This window comes from Oryctolagus cuniculus, chromosome 16 (assembly GCF_964237555.1).
Source record: "Oryctolagus cuniculus chromosome 16, mOryCun1.1, whole genome shotgun sequence".
NCBI classification, from domain to species: Eukaryota; Metazoa; Chordata; class Mammalia; order Lagomorpha; family Leporidae; genus Oryctolagus; species Oryctolagus cuniculus.
The window spans coordinates 54,866,219-54,884,338 of NC_091447.1; the positions used below are offsets into that span (position 1 = coordinate 54,866,219).

Genomic DNA, 18,120 nt, shown 5'->3' on the forward strand with positions numbered 1-18,120 from the left:
TAATTTATAATAATGAGAAATTCAGCAAAGAGAGAAAATCATTAAAACATAAGAAATTTTGGAGCTAAAAAATTCAATAAATTAAATTAAAAATGCAGTTAACATTCTCAGCAGTAGAACTAAATAGGGAAAAGACACAATTTCTGAGCTTGAAGACAAGTGTTTTAAAATAACCCAGATAAAATAAAAATAAAAGAAGGAGCAAGTAAACATTCACATCATGGCTATTTCAGAAAGGAAACAGAAGGGAAAAGGTGTTTTTTAATGAAAGCCAATTCAATGAAATAATTCCTGAAAATTCTCCAATTCTTGGGAAACAAATGGACTTCTAGATCTAGGAAGCCCAAGGGACCCCTAATAAATCCAATCAACACAGATCCTCTCCAAGGCATATTATAGTCAAGCTGGAGAGAAGAGGGTCAGAGAGGGGGGAGAGGAAAAGATGGGGGGAGAGGGAGGGAGGGAGGGAGGGAGAGAATGGGGGAGAGAAAGACTAGGGAGAAGAGAGAGAGGGAGGGAGGGAGGGGGGAGATGGAGAAGAGAGGGGGATGGGGGAGATTGGGGGAGAGGAGGACTAGGGGGGAAGGGGGGGGAGAGGGAGAGAGGGAGAAGGAGAGTGGGAGAAAAAAAGATAAAGTAAGAGAAAAGTAAGAAGTCACTGTCATCACATTAACGGCAGACTTTTCAGCCAAATCTTTACAGTCCAGGATGCCAGGATTAAATTGGATGAAATGTTCACAAAATCTTTAAAAAAAAAAAACAAAAAAAAAAAAAACAACTGCTACCAAAAATGCCATACCCAACAAAGCTCTTCTTCAGAAATGAAGGCAAAATCAAGATTTTCCATAATAAGAAAAATTTTGAAAGAATTCATCATTACCAGTTTAGCCCTATAAAGGATATTTAAATAAGTCCTACGTTAGAAGTAAAAAAAAATAACTGACATGAAAAAAAACATAAAAGTACAAATCTCAATAGCAGCGTAGACACAAATAAAAGAAAAATCAAATGATTCATATTTCATTGTTACTTTTCTGGAATTTCATTTGCTATTCACTTGGGGTTCTTCAGTATACTGAGTGAGACTACAGTTCGACAGCCTTTAATTATTTTATTCACTAGGATCTGATACCAAGGTATGTTGGCCCCTTAAATAAGATGAAAGCATCTGATCCTTCTCTATTTTTTAAAAGAACATATTGTGCTATTATTTCTTTAAATGTTTAGCAGAATTCATCATGAAACTATTTAGGCCTTTAGTTATCTCTGGAGGCAGATTTTTAAATGAATTTAATTTCTTAAACACATTTAGAGCTATTAAAAATGTTAATTTCCATGTCAATTTTTTGAATTTGTATTTTCAGGAGTTATGAGAACTTCACAAAAGTTGCTAAAATTATTAGCATAAAATTGTTTAACAGCCTTTAAAAATTATGATGCAGCAACTTCAATACTCAGTATGTACCAAAGGAAAAGAAATCTGTTGAAAAGATTCACATTTCCTTGTTGACTGCAACACTATTAACAGCCAGGAAATGGATAAAACTAAGTACCCATCAACAACAGATGAAGGGGTGAAGAAAATTTCATAAATATGGATTATATACAAATGACACATATGTGTATATAATATATATATATATATATATATATATATATATAAATAATACGGATGCCCCCAAAAAGATTGAAATCCTATAATGTAGTATAACATGGATCAAGCTGGAGGACATTAGGTGGTGTGAAATAAGTCAGACACAGAAAAACAAATACAGTATAATCTCATTTATACTACAGAACATCAAAAAATCCATGGATAAATGGAAAATAAAAATATAAATTTTATTTCTCAACATAACCCAAATCACACGTAAGACACTTTGTCAGTGATGATACCAGTTAGTCCATCCCCAAAAACTGAACATTCTGGGAATTTTACTGTCTCAATGCAGTCTTTTTTACATTATTTATGGATGAAAACATGTTTACACTTCAAGGATATTTTAACATGAGGATATAAAAAGACATCAGAAGCGGTAAAATCAGGAGTGCAAGGCGGTTATGTAATAGTTTACTGTCAGAACCCTTGTAAAACTGCCCTTTTTGATGAGAAATGAGGGCCACTGTCCTGGTGTAGAATGCTATGGGGAAGCTTACCTGCCCGTTTGCGGGTAAGGCTTTGGCTAACATTCTCAAAACACTCCCCACCATTCTTTAGCCGTCCAGAAAGTCAGCAAGAAGGATGCATCCAGAAAACCAGTGCCTTCAGTTCTGTTCTTGCCTAGTGTGCATTTGCACTGATTGCAACACTTCCACCTTTGTCTTCATGATCATACTGGGAAAGCCATGTTCCCTCTCCTCACCAAACTCTTCTAAGAAATGCTTCAGGAACTTGATCCTGCTTGTTTAAGATCTGCACTGAAAGCTCTGCTCTTGCCTGCATCTGATCTGAGCACAACAGTTGCTGGCAATCAAGCAGGAAGTTCATTACACTTTAATTTTTTGATCAGAATTGTGTGGGCTGAATCCATCGAGATGTCCATGGTGCTATCATTTCTACTGCTGTCAGCCTTCTTCAAGCAGGGCACAAACAAGTTACTTCTGCTCCCTGCAAGTTGATGTGGATAGTCTGTCACCCAGGCTACCTCTTCAATGTCATCCTCCTGTCCCTGTCCCTTCTTAAAATGAGCTAAGTTTGGGGCTGGCACTGTGGTATAGTAGGCTAATCCTCCGCCTGCAGCTCCAGCTTCCCATATGGGTGCTGGTTCATGTCCCGGCTTCTCCTCCTCCAATCCTGCTCTCTGCTTATTGCCTGGGAAAGCAGTGGAGGATGGCCCAAGTACTTGGGCCCCTGCACGCATGTAGGAGACCGAGAGGAAGTCCTGGCTCTTGGCTGCAGATTGGCTCAGCTCCAGCAGTTGTGGCCATTTGGGGAATGAACCAGTGGATAGAAGACCTTTCTTTCTGTCTCTCCCTCTCTATGCACCTTTATCTCTCAAATAAATAAATAAACTCTTAAAAAATGAGTTAAGTTTGTAAACTGTTGATTCTCTTGGGGCACTGCCCCCATCAACTTTTTGGAAAGAATCAATGGTTTTACCAAACTTCATCCCAAGATTCAGCATAAATTTGACCTTTGTTTTTGTTTTAATTTTAGCAAAATTCCTGTTGGTCTAATGAAGATCCTTTTCAAACTGATGTCATGTCTTTCCTAATTCTCCAAATAACATCCTGTTCAGCCTTATCGTTAAAAAACTAGTATGATTTCATCAGGGTGCGAAACAACTGACATCCATGCACTTTTTAATATGTAGTTTCCATGAACTTTTTGAAGACATACAGACTCTAAAAACATTTATCGCAAAGAAGATGAGAGTAGAATAGAGGTTACCAGAGCGGAGGTGGGCAGCCAGGGGAGAATGGGGAGTGGAAAATCATTGAGTCAGTGTTATGCACTGGACAGGAAGAACAAATCTTGGTGTTCTACTGCATAGTAGGCTAACTGCAGTTAACAATAATGTATATTTGAAAATAGTTATGACAGGATTTTGATGTACTCAGCACAAAGAAATGATAAATGCTTGAGATAAGCTTATTACTCTAATTTTAACATTATGCAATGTATGCATGTATTGAAACATTATATTATTTCCCATAATATATATATAATTGTGTCAATCAATACAAAGAAAATAAAAAACAAAGGGAAATAACAGAAATTACAAATTAAAATCATTTCCAAATCTGTGTTTTGTCAAAATTTTATCTGAAACAAAATATATTTGTGCAATCTTTAGTTGTAGTATGCGTGATATAATTTATGAAATTATCAGACATCGGGGCCAGTGCTGTGGCACAGCGGGTTAACATCCTGGCCTGAAGCGCTGGTATCCCATATGGGCACCAGTTCGAGACCCGGCTGCTACACTTCCAATCCAGCTCTCTGCTACAGCCTGGGAAAGCAGTAGAAGATGGCCCAAGTCCTTGGGCCCCTGCACCTGCATGGGAGACCCAGAAGCAGCTCCTGGCTCCTGGCTTCAGATCTGCGCAGCTCGGGCCTTTGTGGTGAATTGGGGAGTGAACCATCAGATGGAAGACCTCTCTCTCTCTCTCTCTCTGCCTCTCCTCTCTCTGTGTAACTCTGACTTTCAAATAAATAAATCTTTTTAAAAAATGCTTGACCTTGGGGTAGTCTTTTAAAATAAAAAATTATCAGACATCTATAATTCACATATTTACTTTTGCCATGTCAAAATGAGTGAAAAATAATTTGTATAATAAACAATAAGAAATATGAAGGAATATTTTACAGTGGAGACTAATATAAATTATAAATAAGAAAAATTTTATGTGTAAAAATGTCTCCATAATTTATAAGCTAACGATCTTTGTTATCTAAAAGAAAGTAAGGAGTAAATAAGCAAATAAAGATACCCAAAGAAAAATAGCAAATTTCATATCTTTTAAATATTTGGTTTATTTAAACTGTTTAAGAAAGTAAACAAATTTCTTCATGTAATAAACATGTCTTGTCTCAAACTTCTGTTAAACATGAACATGATGCATCTACATTCTGATAAGTCATTTTATAAGATACTTCATATATTTTATTTGCTTTATTTATTATTCTGTTTCATACCTAAATAGAGTTTATGTTCATTTAGTTGGTCGGCTGCTATAACTGTTGTCATCCTGGATATATTATATTTCAAATCAGAGAGCAATTCAAGTGTCTTTTTGAACAGTTTGCTTTTTTAGAAGTTTAGAATGGTGGCCTTATATAATAGACACAAAAATTACTGTATATAATTGGGATCTAAATAGCACGTTTTATGTAATGAATTTTATTCACAAAAGGGAGCTGAGGCTTGCTGAATGAATATCAGAGCTGATAACTGCGCAAATCTAATTATAAATTAAAATATATTTTTACCATTGGATAAAGAAAATGAAATGTAGCAAGTCATTAGTTAGTAAGTTTACTGAGCAGCTAATATTTATTTTTCCCTCTTCTCAAAGATATGATTCTTACAATCATATTGAATTTCAACTTTTCTAATTTATTTTCAAGGCCTACCATTACCTCAGCTCTTACTAACTCTCCAGCCCCAGCCAAGTAAAACACCTCACCCATGCTCTTGCTTGGATGGTGCCTGCTCATCTGGAATCTCTCAAATCACTAACAAAGTCTTATCTCAATTAAATTAAACCTCTGGAATCTCTCCTCTCTTAAACTCATTTTCCTTCATATAATATTTCCCTTCTCTTCCCTGCAGTTTAGCTGTCCCTTATTCCTTCATTATTTTTAACTCCTATGTCTCTAAAATGTATGGGCAAAAACTATACATTTGGGTGAACAAAACAGTATTATAGAGATAAAATACTTTTGATATTTATGTATAAATTGATGTATACAGTTTTCTTGATTCTTTCTCATGGGATCTGGTGACAGGAATAAAATCATTGCTCAGGGGCAGGCATTTGGTCTAGTAGTTTAAGTTGCCAGTTAGGATGCACATGTGTCTTACTTTACCAAAGTACTCTTGATTCAACACCTGATGCACCAGCTCTTTTTCCAGCTTCCTGATAATGCAGAATTTGGGAGGCACTGATGATGGCTCAAGTAACTGGGTTCCTGCCACCCACATGGGAGACCTGGATTGAGTTCTTATTTCGCAGCTTCAGTCCCCAGCCATTATAGACATATGAGGACTGAACCAGAAGATGAGAATGTGCACTCCCTATCTCAAATAAATAAATAAAAATCAAATAAAAACAAACACTAAGATGAACATCAGACATATTCATTAAAAATTACCTAATGAATTTAATCAAACAGCACAGCACACAGAATATTATTACATGGTGAAAACAGAGAACCTGAAAAGTGTATTATTTTCCAAATTTTCATATATGCAAAAATTTTACTGATAAAATTATTTATAATTCTTAGACTTAAAGCTATCATTTTGCTTGCAAGAACTATACTTAATAATTTCAAAATTCTTGTAATTAATAAGATGCATATATTTTAAGTCTTCTTTGAATAAAAATAAAAATGCATATAAGTATAGCCAAATGGCTAGGTAGGTATTTATTTAGTATTTCCAGACTTTTCTTCATTATTATGCATGCTCTAGAGTGACATAAATAATCACCAATTATCAAAATGGCTACAAAGTTGGTATTTGAAAGTATTTATTGGTTAACAGCATTTTCTAAGATATATTTATAGTATGTTTCATTAAATTTTATACATTTAATCAAAAACAAAACCAGAAAAATAATTTAAAGCAAAATCAAATAAAATAAACTAAGGTTAAAAGAGATTATCTGCTACATTACTGTATGAAAAGGTTTTTTTGAAATCCAACTTGAGACAATAGAAAGCAGCAAATAATCAGTGGAGACTGAATGAAAGTGGCACTAACTCAGTAATATTCACACCAGAAGATCTTTTAAGATTAAAATTCATTTGGCCCGCTCAGCTCCTGATAATGGAAATGCAAAGATTTTGATCCACCATACTCAACCTAAGCTGACAATCTCTACAGAACTCTCTTCTGTAGTAAGGTTGAAAATAGATGAATGCCAGAGAATGGCTAAGACCCTATATCATTAGGATCAAAATTCAGAAAAAGCAATTGGTAATTTAAAAAAATCAATATTTAATTCAAAAGGAAAAAAAGAGGCTACAAAGATCTCTAGACTGTTTCACACTAACTAAACTCTTCAGTAATTCATTCTAAAAGATGTATCATTTGCCTCTTTTAAGGGTAAGAAACTTGAGGCAACTCTTAAATATTATCTATATTTCCTCCTAAACAACTGCCTAACACTCCTGAACCCTCCTTGCTGTAATTTTAATACCAAGGCCAAAATTAAGGACGTTTTTCCTCTTACATATTCTGATTCACATAGTCTTTTCAAACACATAACCAAGACAAGTGAATTCTCATCAACTTACAAAATAAAATCACAGTTCATTACATACCGCAGCACTCAGGACATCTTGGGTGTTTCAGGACATTCATTCCATACCCTGGAAAGCAGCGATTAATCCATACCATTTGGAGAGTACCTTCAATATAGTATATTTCAGGCAGTGGTTCTGCACGTCTGCCAAGCACTTCTACTTGTTGATTAAAAAATCTCTCTATGAGATTTTTAGCCTAAAATATAATACAATTTGAAGAGGTATTAGCCACAAATACAATTTTAAAATAAAAAAGGTTGCATATGGATTTAGAAGCAAAAAAAAAGAACTCTCAAGGTCCTTGTTTTTTTTCCAGCATTCACTGGACATTAATACATGTAAAAAATGAAAAGATATCATCTGCATTCCTCAAGTATTTCCAAATGTACTTGATTGTATACAAATACATAAAATGTACAAAATTTCCAAAAATATATATTTGGATATATAGCCAAATTCTTTGGGCATTCTGAACTTATCATAATATATGGAGAGGCAATGAGCACTTAATCAAGACTGCTCCTTGAAATTAAATGTAGTCCAAAGAATGGACTAAGAAATTTAATGTACTTGAAGAAATGTATTTGATGAACATTTAAAGGTATATCCTGAAATATTCCCTCCATTCTTTCCACAAAGAAAAATTAAGTTCAAGGACAGAGAGAAGGATGAGTTTTGGAAACAACAGTCAAAATACCACTTGGGATAGCTGCAGCCCATTGTGCAATACCTGAGTTCCCAGATCCTCTACTTCTGTTGTCATCTTCCTGCTAATATGCAGCCTAGGAGTACTTAATTCAAGTACTTATATCCCTGCTACCCACATGGGAGAACCACATGGAGTTCCAGGCTCCTGGCCCAGGCCTGGACTGGCCAGGCCCAGCCCTGGCTACTGGTAGCATTTGGTGAGTGACCAGGTCAATAGGAGATCTTTCTCTCTCACTGTATGTTACTCTGCTTTTCAAATAGATAAAAATGAATATTTTTAAGAGAGAGAGGAAAATACAACATATGCTATACTTTTAGCTCTATGTTCTAATAATTATGGTCATAAAATAACTAAGCAATCATTTCTGATAATAATTACCTTTATATTTGTAATAATTATACTGGTTTTACACCTAAAATTAACAAGAGGCTGATACTTTTTTTTTTTTTTTTTTTTGACAGACAGAGTGGACAGTGAGAGAGAGAGACAGAGAGAAAGGTCTTCCTTTGCCGTTGGTTCACCCTCCAATGGCCGCCGTGCTGCGGCCGGCGCACCGCGCTGATCCGAAGGCAGGAGCCAGGTGCTTCCTCCTGGTCTCCCATAGAGTGCAGGGCCCAAGCACTTGGGCCATCCTCCACTGCACTCCCAGGCCACAGCAGAGAGCTGGCCTGGAAGAGGGGCAACCGGGACAGAATCCCGCGCCCCGACCGGGACTAGAACCCGGTGTGCCGGCACCGCAAGGCAGAGGATTAGCCTGTTGAGCCACGGCGCCGGCTGTGGCTGATACTTTTCTATGACTGCTAATCTCTATGTATTCAAGCATGAAGTAAGATCATAAGTTCAAACACTCTGTTAGTTTGAGTTTTGCTGCACTCCTACCTGCACTTCCATGTTACTTAGGAGTTCAGGTAAATGAACATGTGCCACCCTGTTGTCCAATAGTTCCCAAATACTTTATTTCCTTTGCACCAGTGTAGTTACCCTGGTAACAGGCAGAAGGTCCCTTTGGGGAAGGATAAAACTTAATTGTCTAAATTTCTGACAGTGTACCAAGAGAGACCTGGCTGCTCCTTCATTCAAGGGGTGCTGAGACTATGCACTGGCTGCAGTCTAGGAACTGCCTCAGGAGCCCTGAGTTTGTGTTCTGAGGATTTGAGTTAGACTTTGGTTCACTAGACATAGAACTTTTCTACTTACACTGTTCAAGTAAGAATTCAGTGTGCTTCCTGTTTTACTTCTAGCAATGGATGAACTGGCCAACACCAAAGGTCTGCACATCAGACTTTCTGGTCACTGTTTTGACTCTGCCAGCCTACCTGGTTAACTCCTCCACTTGGTCTCCTCCACCATGGAACCCAATGACTTCCACTGAGTTTGAGCATCAACAGTGAATGCAACATCCTACTTAGTAAGCCCATTTCAATAAAGTAAGCCTGATGCAACTTGATGTTCCTTCTGTCATTATCTCATACTCATCCCACACACATTCCATAAACCTGTGCTTGTAGAAGTTATAAAACTCAAGTACTTCTTTTAGAGTTTAGTGTACTTTCTTATGTGTTGTACTTTGGACTTCACCTTTAGAGACTTGTTGGAACTTAATCCTCTCAGAGAGAGGTGGAAAGTCTGACACCATGGTTAGAAAGGCGTTTCCAACACTGAATCTGGAGATTCCACTAGGGGACAGAAAGATGAATTCCAGTGGCAAAGAAGACACCTCAAAATATAAGAACACAATGTCCTCAAATTTTATCAGGATTTTCTGACACATCCCCTCCCCAAATTAGAGGACCCATTCTTCCCAAAGCAATGCCCTCATTTTAACAGCAGACACCCTATGAGACTGAGAGGTCAACTTGCCTGGTAATTCAATTAATTGATAGATGAGATTCTGCATGTGGTTTTCATTCAGTCCTGAAGCTATAAAAGTTAAGGGTCTCTGTCTCCTTCAGAGAACACCTAGAAAATCTTAGGTTATTTATGTGGTACTTGAGCTTGGAATTCAAATCCCTCAGTTCATTCTTTCCTTTCAACACTTTGTCTAGCAACACTAGAAGTGAAAAAACCAATGTCACATTCCTTAGTTTTCCAAAAATGTTGGAAAGTATCATATACAGAGTCACCTAGAACAACTAGTTGATTAGGAATATCCAGGGCATCACTCTATACAGAGTTCATACTATGGAATCCCAGTACTTTCTTTAGTACTGAAAACAGAGTCAGTAATTAACATATTTAAATATAATAATGAGACAATTCTAGAAACCCCAGAATCAATTCAGAAAATTTATTCTTAAAATTTGGTTCCTCTAGAATCACTCAAGATACCAATCACTTATTAGAGTTCTTCAGATAAACAGAATCAATATGTGTTTATTATACATCTCCTATTAATATATATATTATATATCCTATTGATATATAATGAATCTCTGATTACTCCTGGCTCATAAAATTAGGAAGGCCAAAATGTCCCAAAATTTTCCATCTGTAAACTGGAGAATGAGGAAAGACCATGGTATAAACTCCAGTTCCAATGTGAGAAGCATGATGGTTTAACTCTTGGTCCAATTTCAAAGGCTCAAGAAGCAGGAGCACAAATGTCAAAAGGCAAGGGAAAGTGGATAGCCCAGCTCAAACCAAAGCAACCCCTTCCTTTGTCTTTCTGTTCTATCTAAGCCCTCAGTGAATTCAAAGATGTTCACTCAACCAGGGAAGACCATCTTACTCACTCTACCAATTCAAATGGTTATCAGCTCCAGAAACTTCACAGGAAAAGCCAGAAATAATGTTTTACCAACTATCTGGGTATTCTTCAATATAGCCAAGTTGACAAATAAATGAACTATCCCAGGGTAAAAGGTTATCTTTCTCCTACCAAATTTTGAAGCAAAATTATATACCATCATCTGATGTGGTATTCCATGCACTCAGATTAAATACTTAAAACAATTATCTTTCTAAAAAATTATTTATTGGGGCCGGCGCTGTGGCGTAGCAGGTAAAGCTGCCGCCTGCAGTGCCAGCATCCCATATGGGTGCTGGTTCGAGTCCTGGCTGCTCCACTTCCTATCCAGCTCTCTGCTACGACCTGGGAAAGCAGTGGAGGATGGCCCAAGTCCTTGGGCCTCTGCACTCATGTGGGAGACCAGGAGGAGGCTCCTGGCTTCGGATCAGCACAGCCATCCGAGGAGCGCAGCCATCTGGGGAGTGAACCAGCGGATGGAAGACCTGTCTGTCTGTCTCTGTCTCTCTCTGTCTCTCTCTGTCTCTCTCTCTCTCTCTGCCTCTGCTTCTCTGTGACTCTTTCAAGCAAATAAATAAATCTTTAAAAAAATTTAAAAATTGATTGATTGATTGATTGGAAAAGCACAGTGACACAGAGAGGGAGGGAGGGAGGAAGGAAAAGGGAGGAGAAACAGAAGAGAGACAGAGAGATCTTCCATCACTAGTTTACTCCTCAAATACCCTCAAGGGCCAAGGCTGGGCCAGGCTGAAACTGGGAGCCAGGAACTCCAAACAGGTCTCCCACATGGGTGGGAGGAATCCAAGTACTTGGGCCATCATCCACTCTTTCCCATCAGCAATAGTAGGAAACTGGATCAGAAGCAAAGAAGCCTAGAATGGAACCAGCACTTGGATATAGGATGCTGGCATCTTAAGTGGTGGCTTAACCCGATGTGGCACAAGGCTGGCCCCAAGATAATTACCTTTTATCAAGTGGGGACAATAGACAGAGTAAAGGGTTGCTCCTTCTGTAAAGTAGTAAAATATAAATTCCAGTACACTGATAAAATATGTATGGAAACTGTAACTCATAAAGTAACTACTGAGAAAATCATACAAATAGAAATAGTCACAAAATGGAACAATCATAGAACATATGTGTTTAAACTTTAAAATTCCAATTACAGATTTGAAAAAAGAAAACAATTAATAATTGCTGAGTGAAACATTTGATTAAAGGATTTTTTAATGACTGTACCAACTTGATTTATATTAAGTAAAAATCTACAATTCAGTATATCATGTTATATTAGAAGGGCTATAATTTCTTCTCTAGACAAAGACAATAAAAAGCAACAGATGATTTCTATTGCAAGATTCCCTATCATGCTACCTGTTCTCTAATGTGGGCTAATAACAAAACTGCTTTCTAACCATCTCACTGCTAAGTGCAATGCATTAGCTTAATAAATTCCAACTTCATCCACAAGCAGGAAGCTGTACATGTAGTGCTTTGAATGAAATAAAAGAAACAAAAATTCTATAAATTGCTCTTTAACTTTTGATGGCTATAACTCTAATGAACTGAATTATGCCCCACTCAAAATTCCTATTTTGAAGTCCTCATCTTCAGTTCCTCAGAAAATGGCTGTATTTGAATATACACAAAAGATGCAAACCTTCAGAGAGAGGATCTTTAAAGAAGCAATAAAGGAAATACAAGACTATCTCAACAGGTTCTCATAAAGCATGACTAGGGAGATAAACACATACATACTCGCACACAGAGGGAAAACTGGGTAAAGATACATCCATGTGTAGGCCAAGGAGACATGCCCTCAGAGGAAAGCAACCCCACAAACACCTTGACCTGGGGCTTCCAGCATCCAGGATTGTACAGAAATCTTCTGCTGTTTAGGACATACTGTGTATGGTATTTGTTACCACAGCTCTAGAATACTCATACCCTAAGCTGCAACCTCATTGTGCAGAAATGAAGAAAACACAAATTCTGGGGAAGTTCTACAAAATGTTACCATGGTAAAACTTGGTACTTCCAAGAACTTCATCATATGTGCTATGCAGTATTTACCATGACAGAAACCCAAATTCTTAATCCTGAAGGTTTTTAAAGCCTGGGGAGAAAAACTTTTAAGAACTAATAGGCAGAATTATTAGGCCGGCGCCGCGGCTCACTAGGCTAATCCTCCGCCTAGCGGCGCCGGCACACCGGGTTCTAGTCCCGGTCGGGGCGCCGGATTCTGTCCCGGTTGCCCCTCTTCCAGGCCAGCCCTCTGCTGTGGCCCGGGAGTGCAGTGGAGGATGGCCCAGGTGCTTGGGCCCTGCACCCCATGGGAGACCAGGAAAAGCACCTGGCTCCTGGCTCCTGCCATTGGATCGGTGCGGTGCGCCGGCCGCAGCGCGCCGGCCACGGCGGCCATTGGAGGGTGAACCAACGGCAAAGGAAGACCTTTCTCTCTGTCTCTCTCTCTCACTGTCCACTCTGCCTGTCAAAAAAAAAAAAAAAAAAAAAAAAACTAATAGGCAGAATTATTAAACGCTTTTTCCTTAATATCGCCACTCCCCATAACTTTTGCATCAGCTAAACATATGGGGGATAGGGGGGCAGTGCTTAAGAGAATCCATTCTTCATTTTGCATTTAGTGACATGAGAACATAACATCACTGAGGTTCAAAGGTTTATCCAGAGGACTTCTGCCTCTAGCTAAGAAAGAGTAACAAGGACTTCCACTTAAAAATAAACAAAAATAACTGAAATATGTTAAACAATGCTTGGCAAGACACTGGATATCAGAAATGAAGCGGTGTAGTCTCACTGCAGCAAGAAACAAACAAGGTGAGTCACCCGACTCCCTTCACTTAACTACCCAGGAGTGAACTCCGCTGTGCTGTTAAGGGAAAAGAAAGCAGGAAGACCCTGCTTGAAGAGCTGGGAATGAGAGCCTGCAGATGCCACGATACTACTGTTAGCTGCAGAGATAACTGGCACGAGAGAGCAGTGCACAGACAGAACCGCAGTGGGTCAGAATCAAGTATTTAGCTGAGTACTCACCCGCATATTATGCAGAATCTTCCCATGACTTGAGAAGAAGCACTCAGAGGGACAGAGATGTAAGTCCCTAAAGAACATGCCAAGCCAGAAATGCTACTTATTACCACCAGGCAGACAGGAAAAGCTCAAAATTCCCCAGTCTTGGGAAAAGCAGACAGAAACATCTTATCCTGGTAGAGAAGAATAGTCAGATTTGCTCAGCTCCTGCTTCACAAGTCATGAGGGCAATATTTGAAACCAGAGTTGTTTTCTAAGTAAATAATGTTCCAGAAGAATCTTCAAGAATATTCATTATACCTGCATTCCAAACAGCCAGTACCATAAAATTAACAATGTTTGGAATAAAACATTTATTGATAAATAAAATTTGTTACCAGAAAATCCAAAACTAAGGATAAGAGTTACGGTCTGCTTTGATCCATGTAAAAATGCAATGATTTATTCCAAAATTACTTCATGACCTGAAATTACTTTATGAAGCTTTTTTATGGCTAGGTCATTGCTTGGGATGCCTGCATCCCATGTGGGAGTGCCTGGTTCTAGGCTTGTCTCTTCTGCTTCTGATCCAGTGATGTGCTAGTGCACAGCACACCCTTGGAAGACAGTCCATGCGCTGCAGTCCCTGACACCCATGTGGGAGACACAGAGTTAATAGTTAATTCCAGGCTCCTGGCTTCAGTGCAGCCCAGTCTGGACTGTTGCAGACATTTGAGGAGGGAGACCTCTGTCTACCCCCCCTCCCTTCCTGCCTTTCATATACAATTTAAATACATAAAAATTTAAAACATCATCAAACAAGAATTCTCTAACCAGTAAAATACCCTTCCTGAATGAAGGAGAATAAATACACTATTTTTTTTCAAGTCTGAAGGCAAATAATACCAGAAACTCTGAGCTTCAGAAGGAATAGTAAGCACAGAAAAACTAAATGCCTTAACAAATACAAAAGGCTGCTATTCTTTTAATATTTTTTAAAACATATGACATACTTAGCAGCAAATGCCCTAACACTGTATTCTGCAGTATACAATACATATATATATTCCACACGTAGTATATATACAATGTTTCTACAATGTGTACATATATACACACACCACAAATCACAGGTGATACACATGTAGTATTACACATGTAGCATATATATTACACTTGTAGTATATATACAATATATATATACACAATATATACAATATATAGTGTGTACACACACCACATATCACAGATGGTACATAATACACATTTATTACACATGTAGTGTGTGTGTATATATATACATATATATATATATATAGTGTGTGTGTGTGTGTGTGTATACACACCACATAACACAGAAAACCACGACATCTTTGTATTTCATGGAAGGGTGCAACACTAAATGCACTATGAGAAACTAAAGATGTAGACAGTGGATGCATACAATGGCCTGGATGTGATCTGTCTCCCTGTAGTCCTTGATGTGGTCATGTGAAGAGGCGGGGCCTAGTGGGTGGCCCTTATGTCATTAGGTGCAAAGAGGGAAGAAAGAAGGAGCAGAACTACTGCCACACAAACACAGGGAAAGGGAGGAAAAGCAGTGACATGGCAGGCGGAAATCCAAGCATACTGACAATCACATTATATATTTAGTAAAAGAGATACGGGGGCATTATATATGGATAAAAATCATATGTAAGGAATACACAACATTATGAAAAGCTATAATCGGTAGCAATGAAGCTTCAAAACATGAGTAAAAATTTTTAGAATTAAAAGAAGAAATAATCCCATAATAATAATTGGGGATTTAAACATAATCGTTGAGTAAATGAGAGAATAAGACAAACACACACACACACACACACACACACGGGAAAAACATAAAACAAGGGTTGATAAACTATAGCTATTAGTCAGTCAGCTGTTTTTGTAAACAAGGCTTTACTGGAATGCTGTCTGCCCATTCATTTAAATTCTGTCTACACCTGCTACTGGACCACAAAGGCAGCACCATGTGGCTGTGACAGACATTGTGTGGCCCATAAAGTCTAAAATATTTACTTATTTGGTCCTTTACAAGGAAAAATTTGTCAATTCCTGACAGATAACTGAACAACACTATCAGCTACTTTTACTTAATTATGAAACAATACATCCAACAACTACAGAATATTCATTCCTTTAAATATTCATATTTATCCCCAAATTAGACAATATGGTAAACAAAATCAGAACTTTATGCAGTACTAAACTAGAAATCAACAATGAGATATTAAGAAAAATCTCAAATATCTAGAAATGAAATTATCCCAAATTAAATAATTCATGGATCAAAAAAGGGATCAAAAAATGGGTAATCAGAAAACATTCTGAGAGAGAACACATACCACATGACAATACCAGAAAAGATTTTCACTACATGTCTTATAGATATTAAAGAATAGTAATACTAGAAATAATTTTATGCCAAAAATTTTGAAAATTTAAATGTGATATGTGAGTTTCCTGAAAAATATCTTACCAAACATGAATAAAATGAAAATCCAAATATATCTAGTCATTTAGTAAAAAAGTATAATTTGTTTTGGAAATTTAGCCATAAAGCAAACTACAAGAACAGGCACTTACTTGGAAATAAATTTAGCAACCAATATATAAGATCTTTACACTAGAAAACTGCAAAAACAATGATATTCTATTTAAAATATAAATAAATGGAAAGGTAAACCATTTTCAGGGATGTAGAGACATAATACTGTAAAAATGATCATTCTCACCAGACCGATAGCCTCAAGGCCTTTTTGCCAAAAGTGACATGCTTATTCTAAAGCTTCTGTAAGTGAGAACGATCTATAATATCCAGGTGAATCCTGACAAAGAACCAGTACTTTATACTACTGACACTGGACTTGCTATATAGACCTAGTACTGAAAAAAAAAAAAGTGGTGCTGCCATAAAAATTGACAATAAGAATAGTGAAAAGAAAATGGTTCACCTAAAAAGAAATTAATTTATTTGGATCAAATCTTAGAAAAGCCATCTATGCCATTACTGAGTCAAATACGCCAAGGGAAATCTGTTTTACTCTAACTTGGGACAGTTTCAGTTCCATACTTAAATCCTTCTAAAATCAAAGGACTCCTTTTTCTGATATATAAGCAATCAATGCAAGATGAAAAAGTCCTAAAGTTCAAAACTGACATAATGACATAAACAAAGACACATGTCAGATTTATACATGAAGGTATAAAGTGCTTCTATGAAAATATTCTTGCTTGGAAATGGCAAACTGTTTTTTATTTTTTTGAATTTTTTTTTTTTTAAAGAAAGGGTCATAAACTTTTATTCCTTTTCTTCTCATTGACTTGCTATGTGAATCATAGTATTTGTCAAATTTCTTCATTTTTTTAACTTTTATTTAATGAATATAAATTTCCAAAGTACAGCTTATGGATTACAATGGCTTCCCCCCCATAACGTCCCTCCCACCCGCAACCCTCCCCTTTCCCACTCCCTCTCCCCTTCCATTCACATCAAGATTCATTTTCTATTCTCTTTATATACAGAAGATCAGTTTAGCATATATTAAGTAAAGATTTCAACAGTTTGCTCCCACATAGAAACATAAAGTGAAAAATACTGTTTGAGTACTAGTTATAGCATTAAATCTCAATGTACAGCACACTAAGGACAAAGATCCTACATGAGGAGTAAGTGCACAGTGACTCCTGTTGTTGACTTAACAAATTGACACTCTTGTTTATGGCATCAGTAATCACCCTAGGCTCTTGTCATGAGCTGCCAAGGCTACTGAAGCCCCCTGAGTTCACTGATTCTGATCATATTTAGACAAGGCCATGGTCAAAGTGGAAGTTCTCTCCTCCCTTCAGAGAAAGGTACCTCCTTCTTTGATGACCTGTTCTTTCCACTGGGATCTCACTCACGGAGATCTTTCATTTAGGTTTTTTTTTTTCCCCCAGAGTGTCTTGGCTTTCCATGCCTGAAATACTCTCATGGGCATTTCAGCCGGATCCGCATGCCTTAAGGGCTGATTCTGAGGCCAGAGTGCTGTTTAGGACATCTGCCATTCTATGGGTCTGCTGTGTATCTCACTTCCCATGTTGGATCGTTCTCTCCCTTTTTTATTCTATCAGCTAGTATTTGCAGACACTATTCTTGTTTATGTGCTCCCTTTGGCTCTTAGTCCTATCATTAAGATCAATTGTGAACAAAAATTCATCACCGGGACTAGTGAGATGGCATTGGTACATGCCACCTTGATGGGATTGAATTGGAATCCCCTGGTATGTTTCTAACTCTACCGTTTGAGGTAAGTCAGCTTGAGCATGTCCCGAATTGCACATCTCTTCCCTCTCTCATTCCCACTCTTATATTTAACAGCGATTACTTTTCAGTTAAGTTTCAGCACTTAAGAAGAATTGTGTATTGATTACAGTATTCAACCAAAAGTATTAAGTAGAACAAACAAAAAAAATACTAAGAGGGATAACATATTAAGTTGCTCATCAACAGTCAGGGTGAGGGCTGATCAAGTCACCGTTTCTCATAGTGTTCATTTCACTTTAACAGGTTTCCTTTTTGGTGCTCAGTTAGTTGTCACCTATTCAAGGAGAACAAGTGGTATTTGTCCCTTT

General features: G+C 37.5%; 1 protein-coding gene across 16 annotated transcripts in view; it reads right to left on the reverse strand.

The window, feature by feature from the left end:
• The window catches only part of ZPBP (zona pellucida binding protein), a 73,116-nt gene that overhangs the window by 22,381 nt on the left and 32,615 nt on the right, over window positions 1-18,120 (reverse strand). For all 16 annotated transcript variants that reach the window (XR_007922301.2, XR_011383002.1, XR_007922300.2 and 13 more), the window contains one exon: window positions 6,995-7,172. Coding sequence is in view for 2 of the 16 variants with exons in the window: in XM_051853180.2 (XP_051709140.1) it covers window positions 6,995-7,172 (178 nt within the window). In the remaining 14 variants the exon portion in view is untranslated. The remainder of the gene's footprint in view (window positions 1-6,994; window positions 7,173-18,120) is intronic.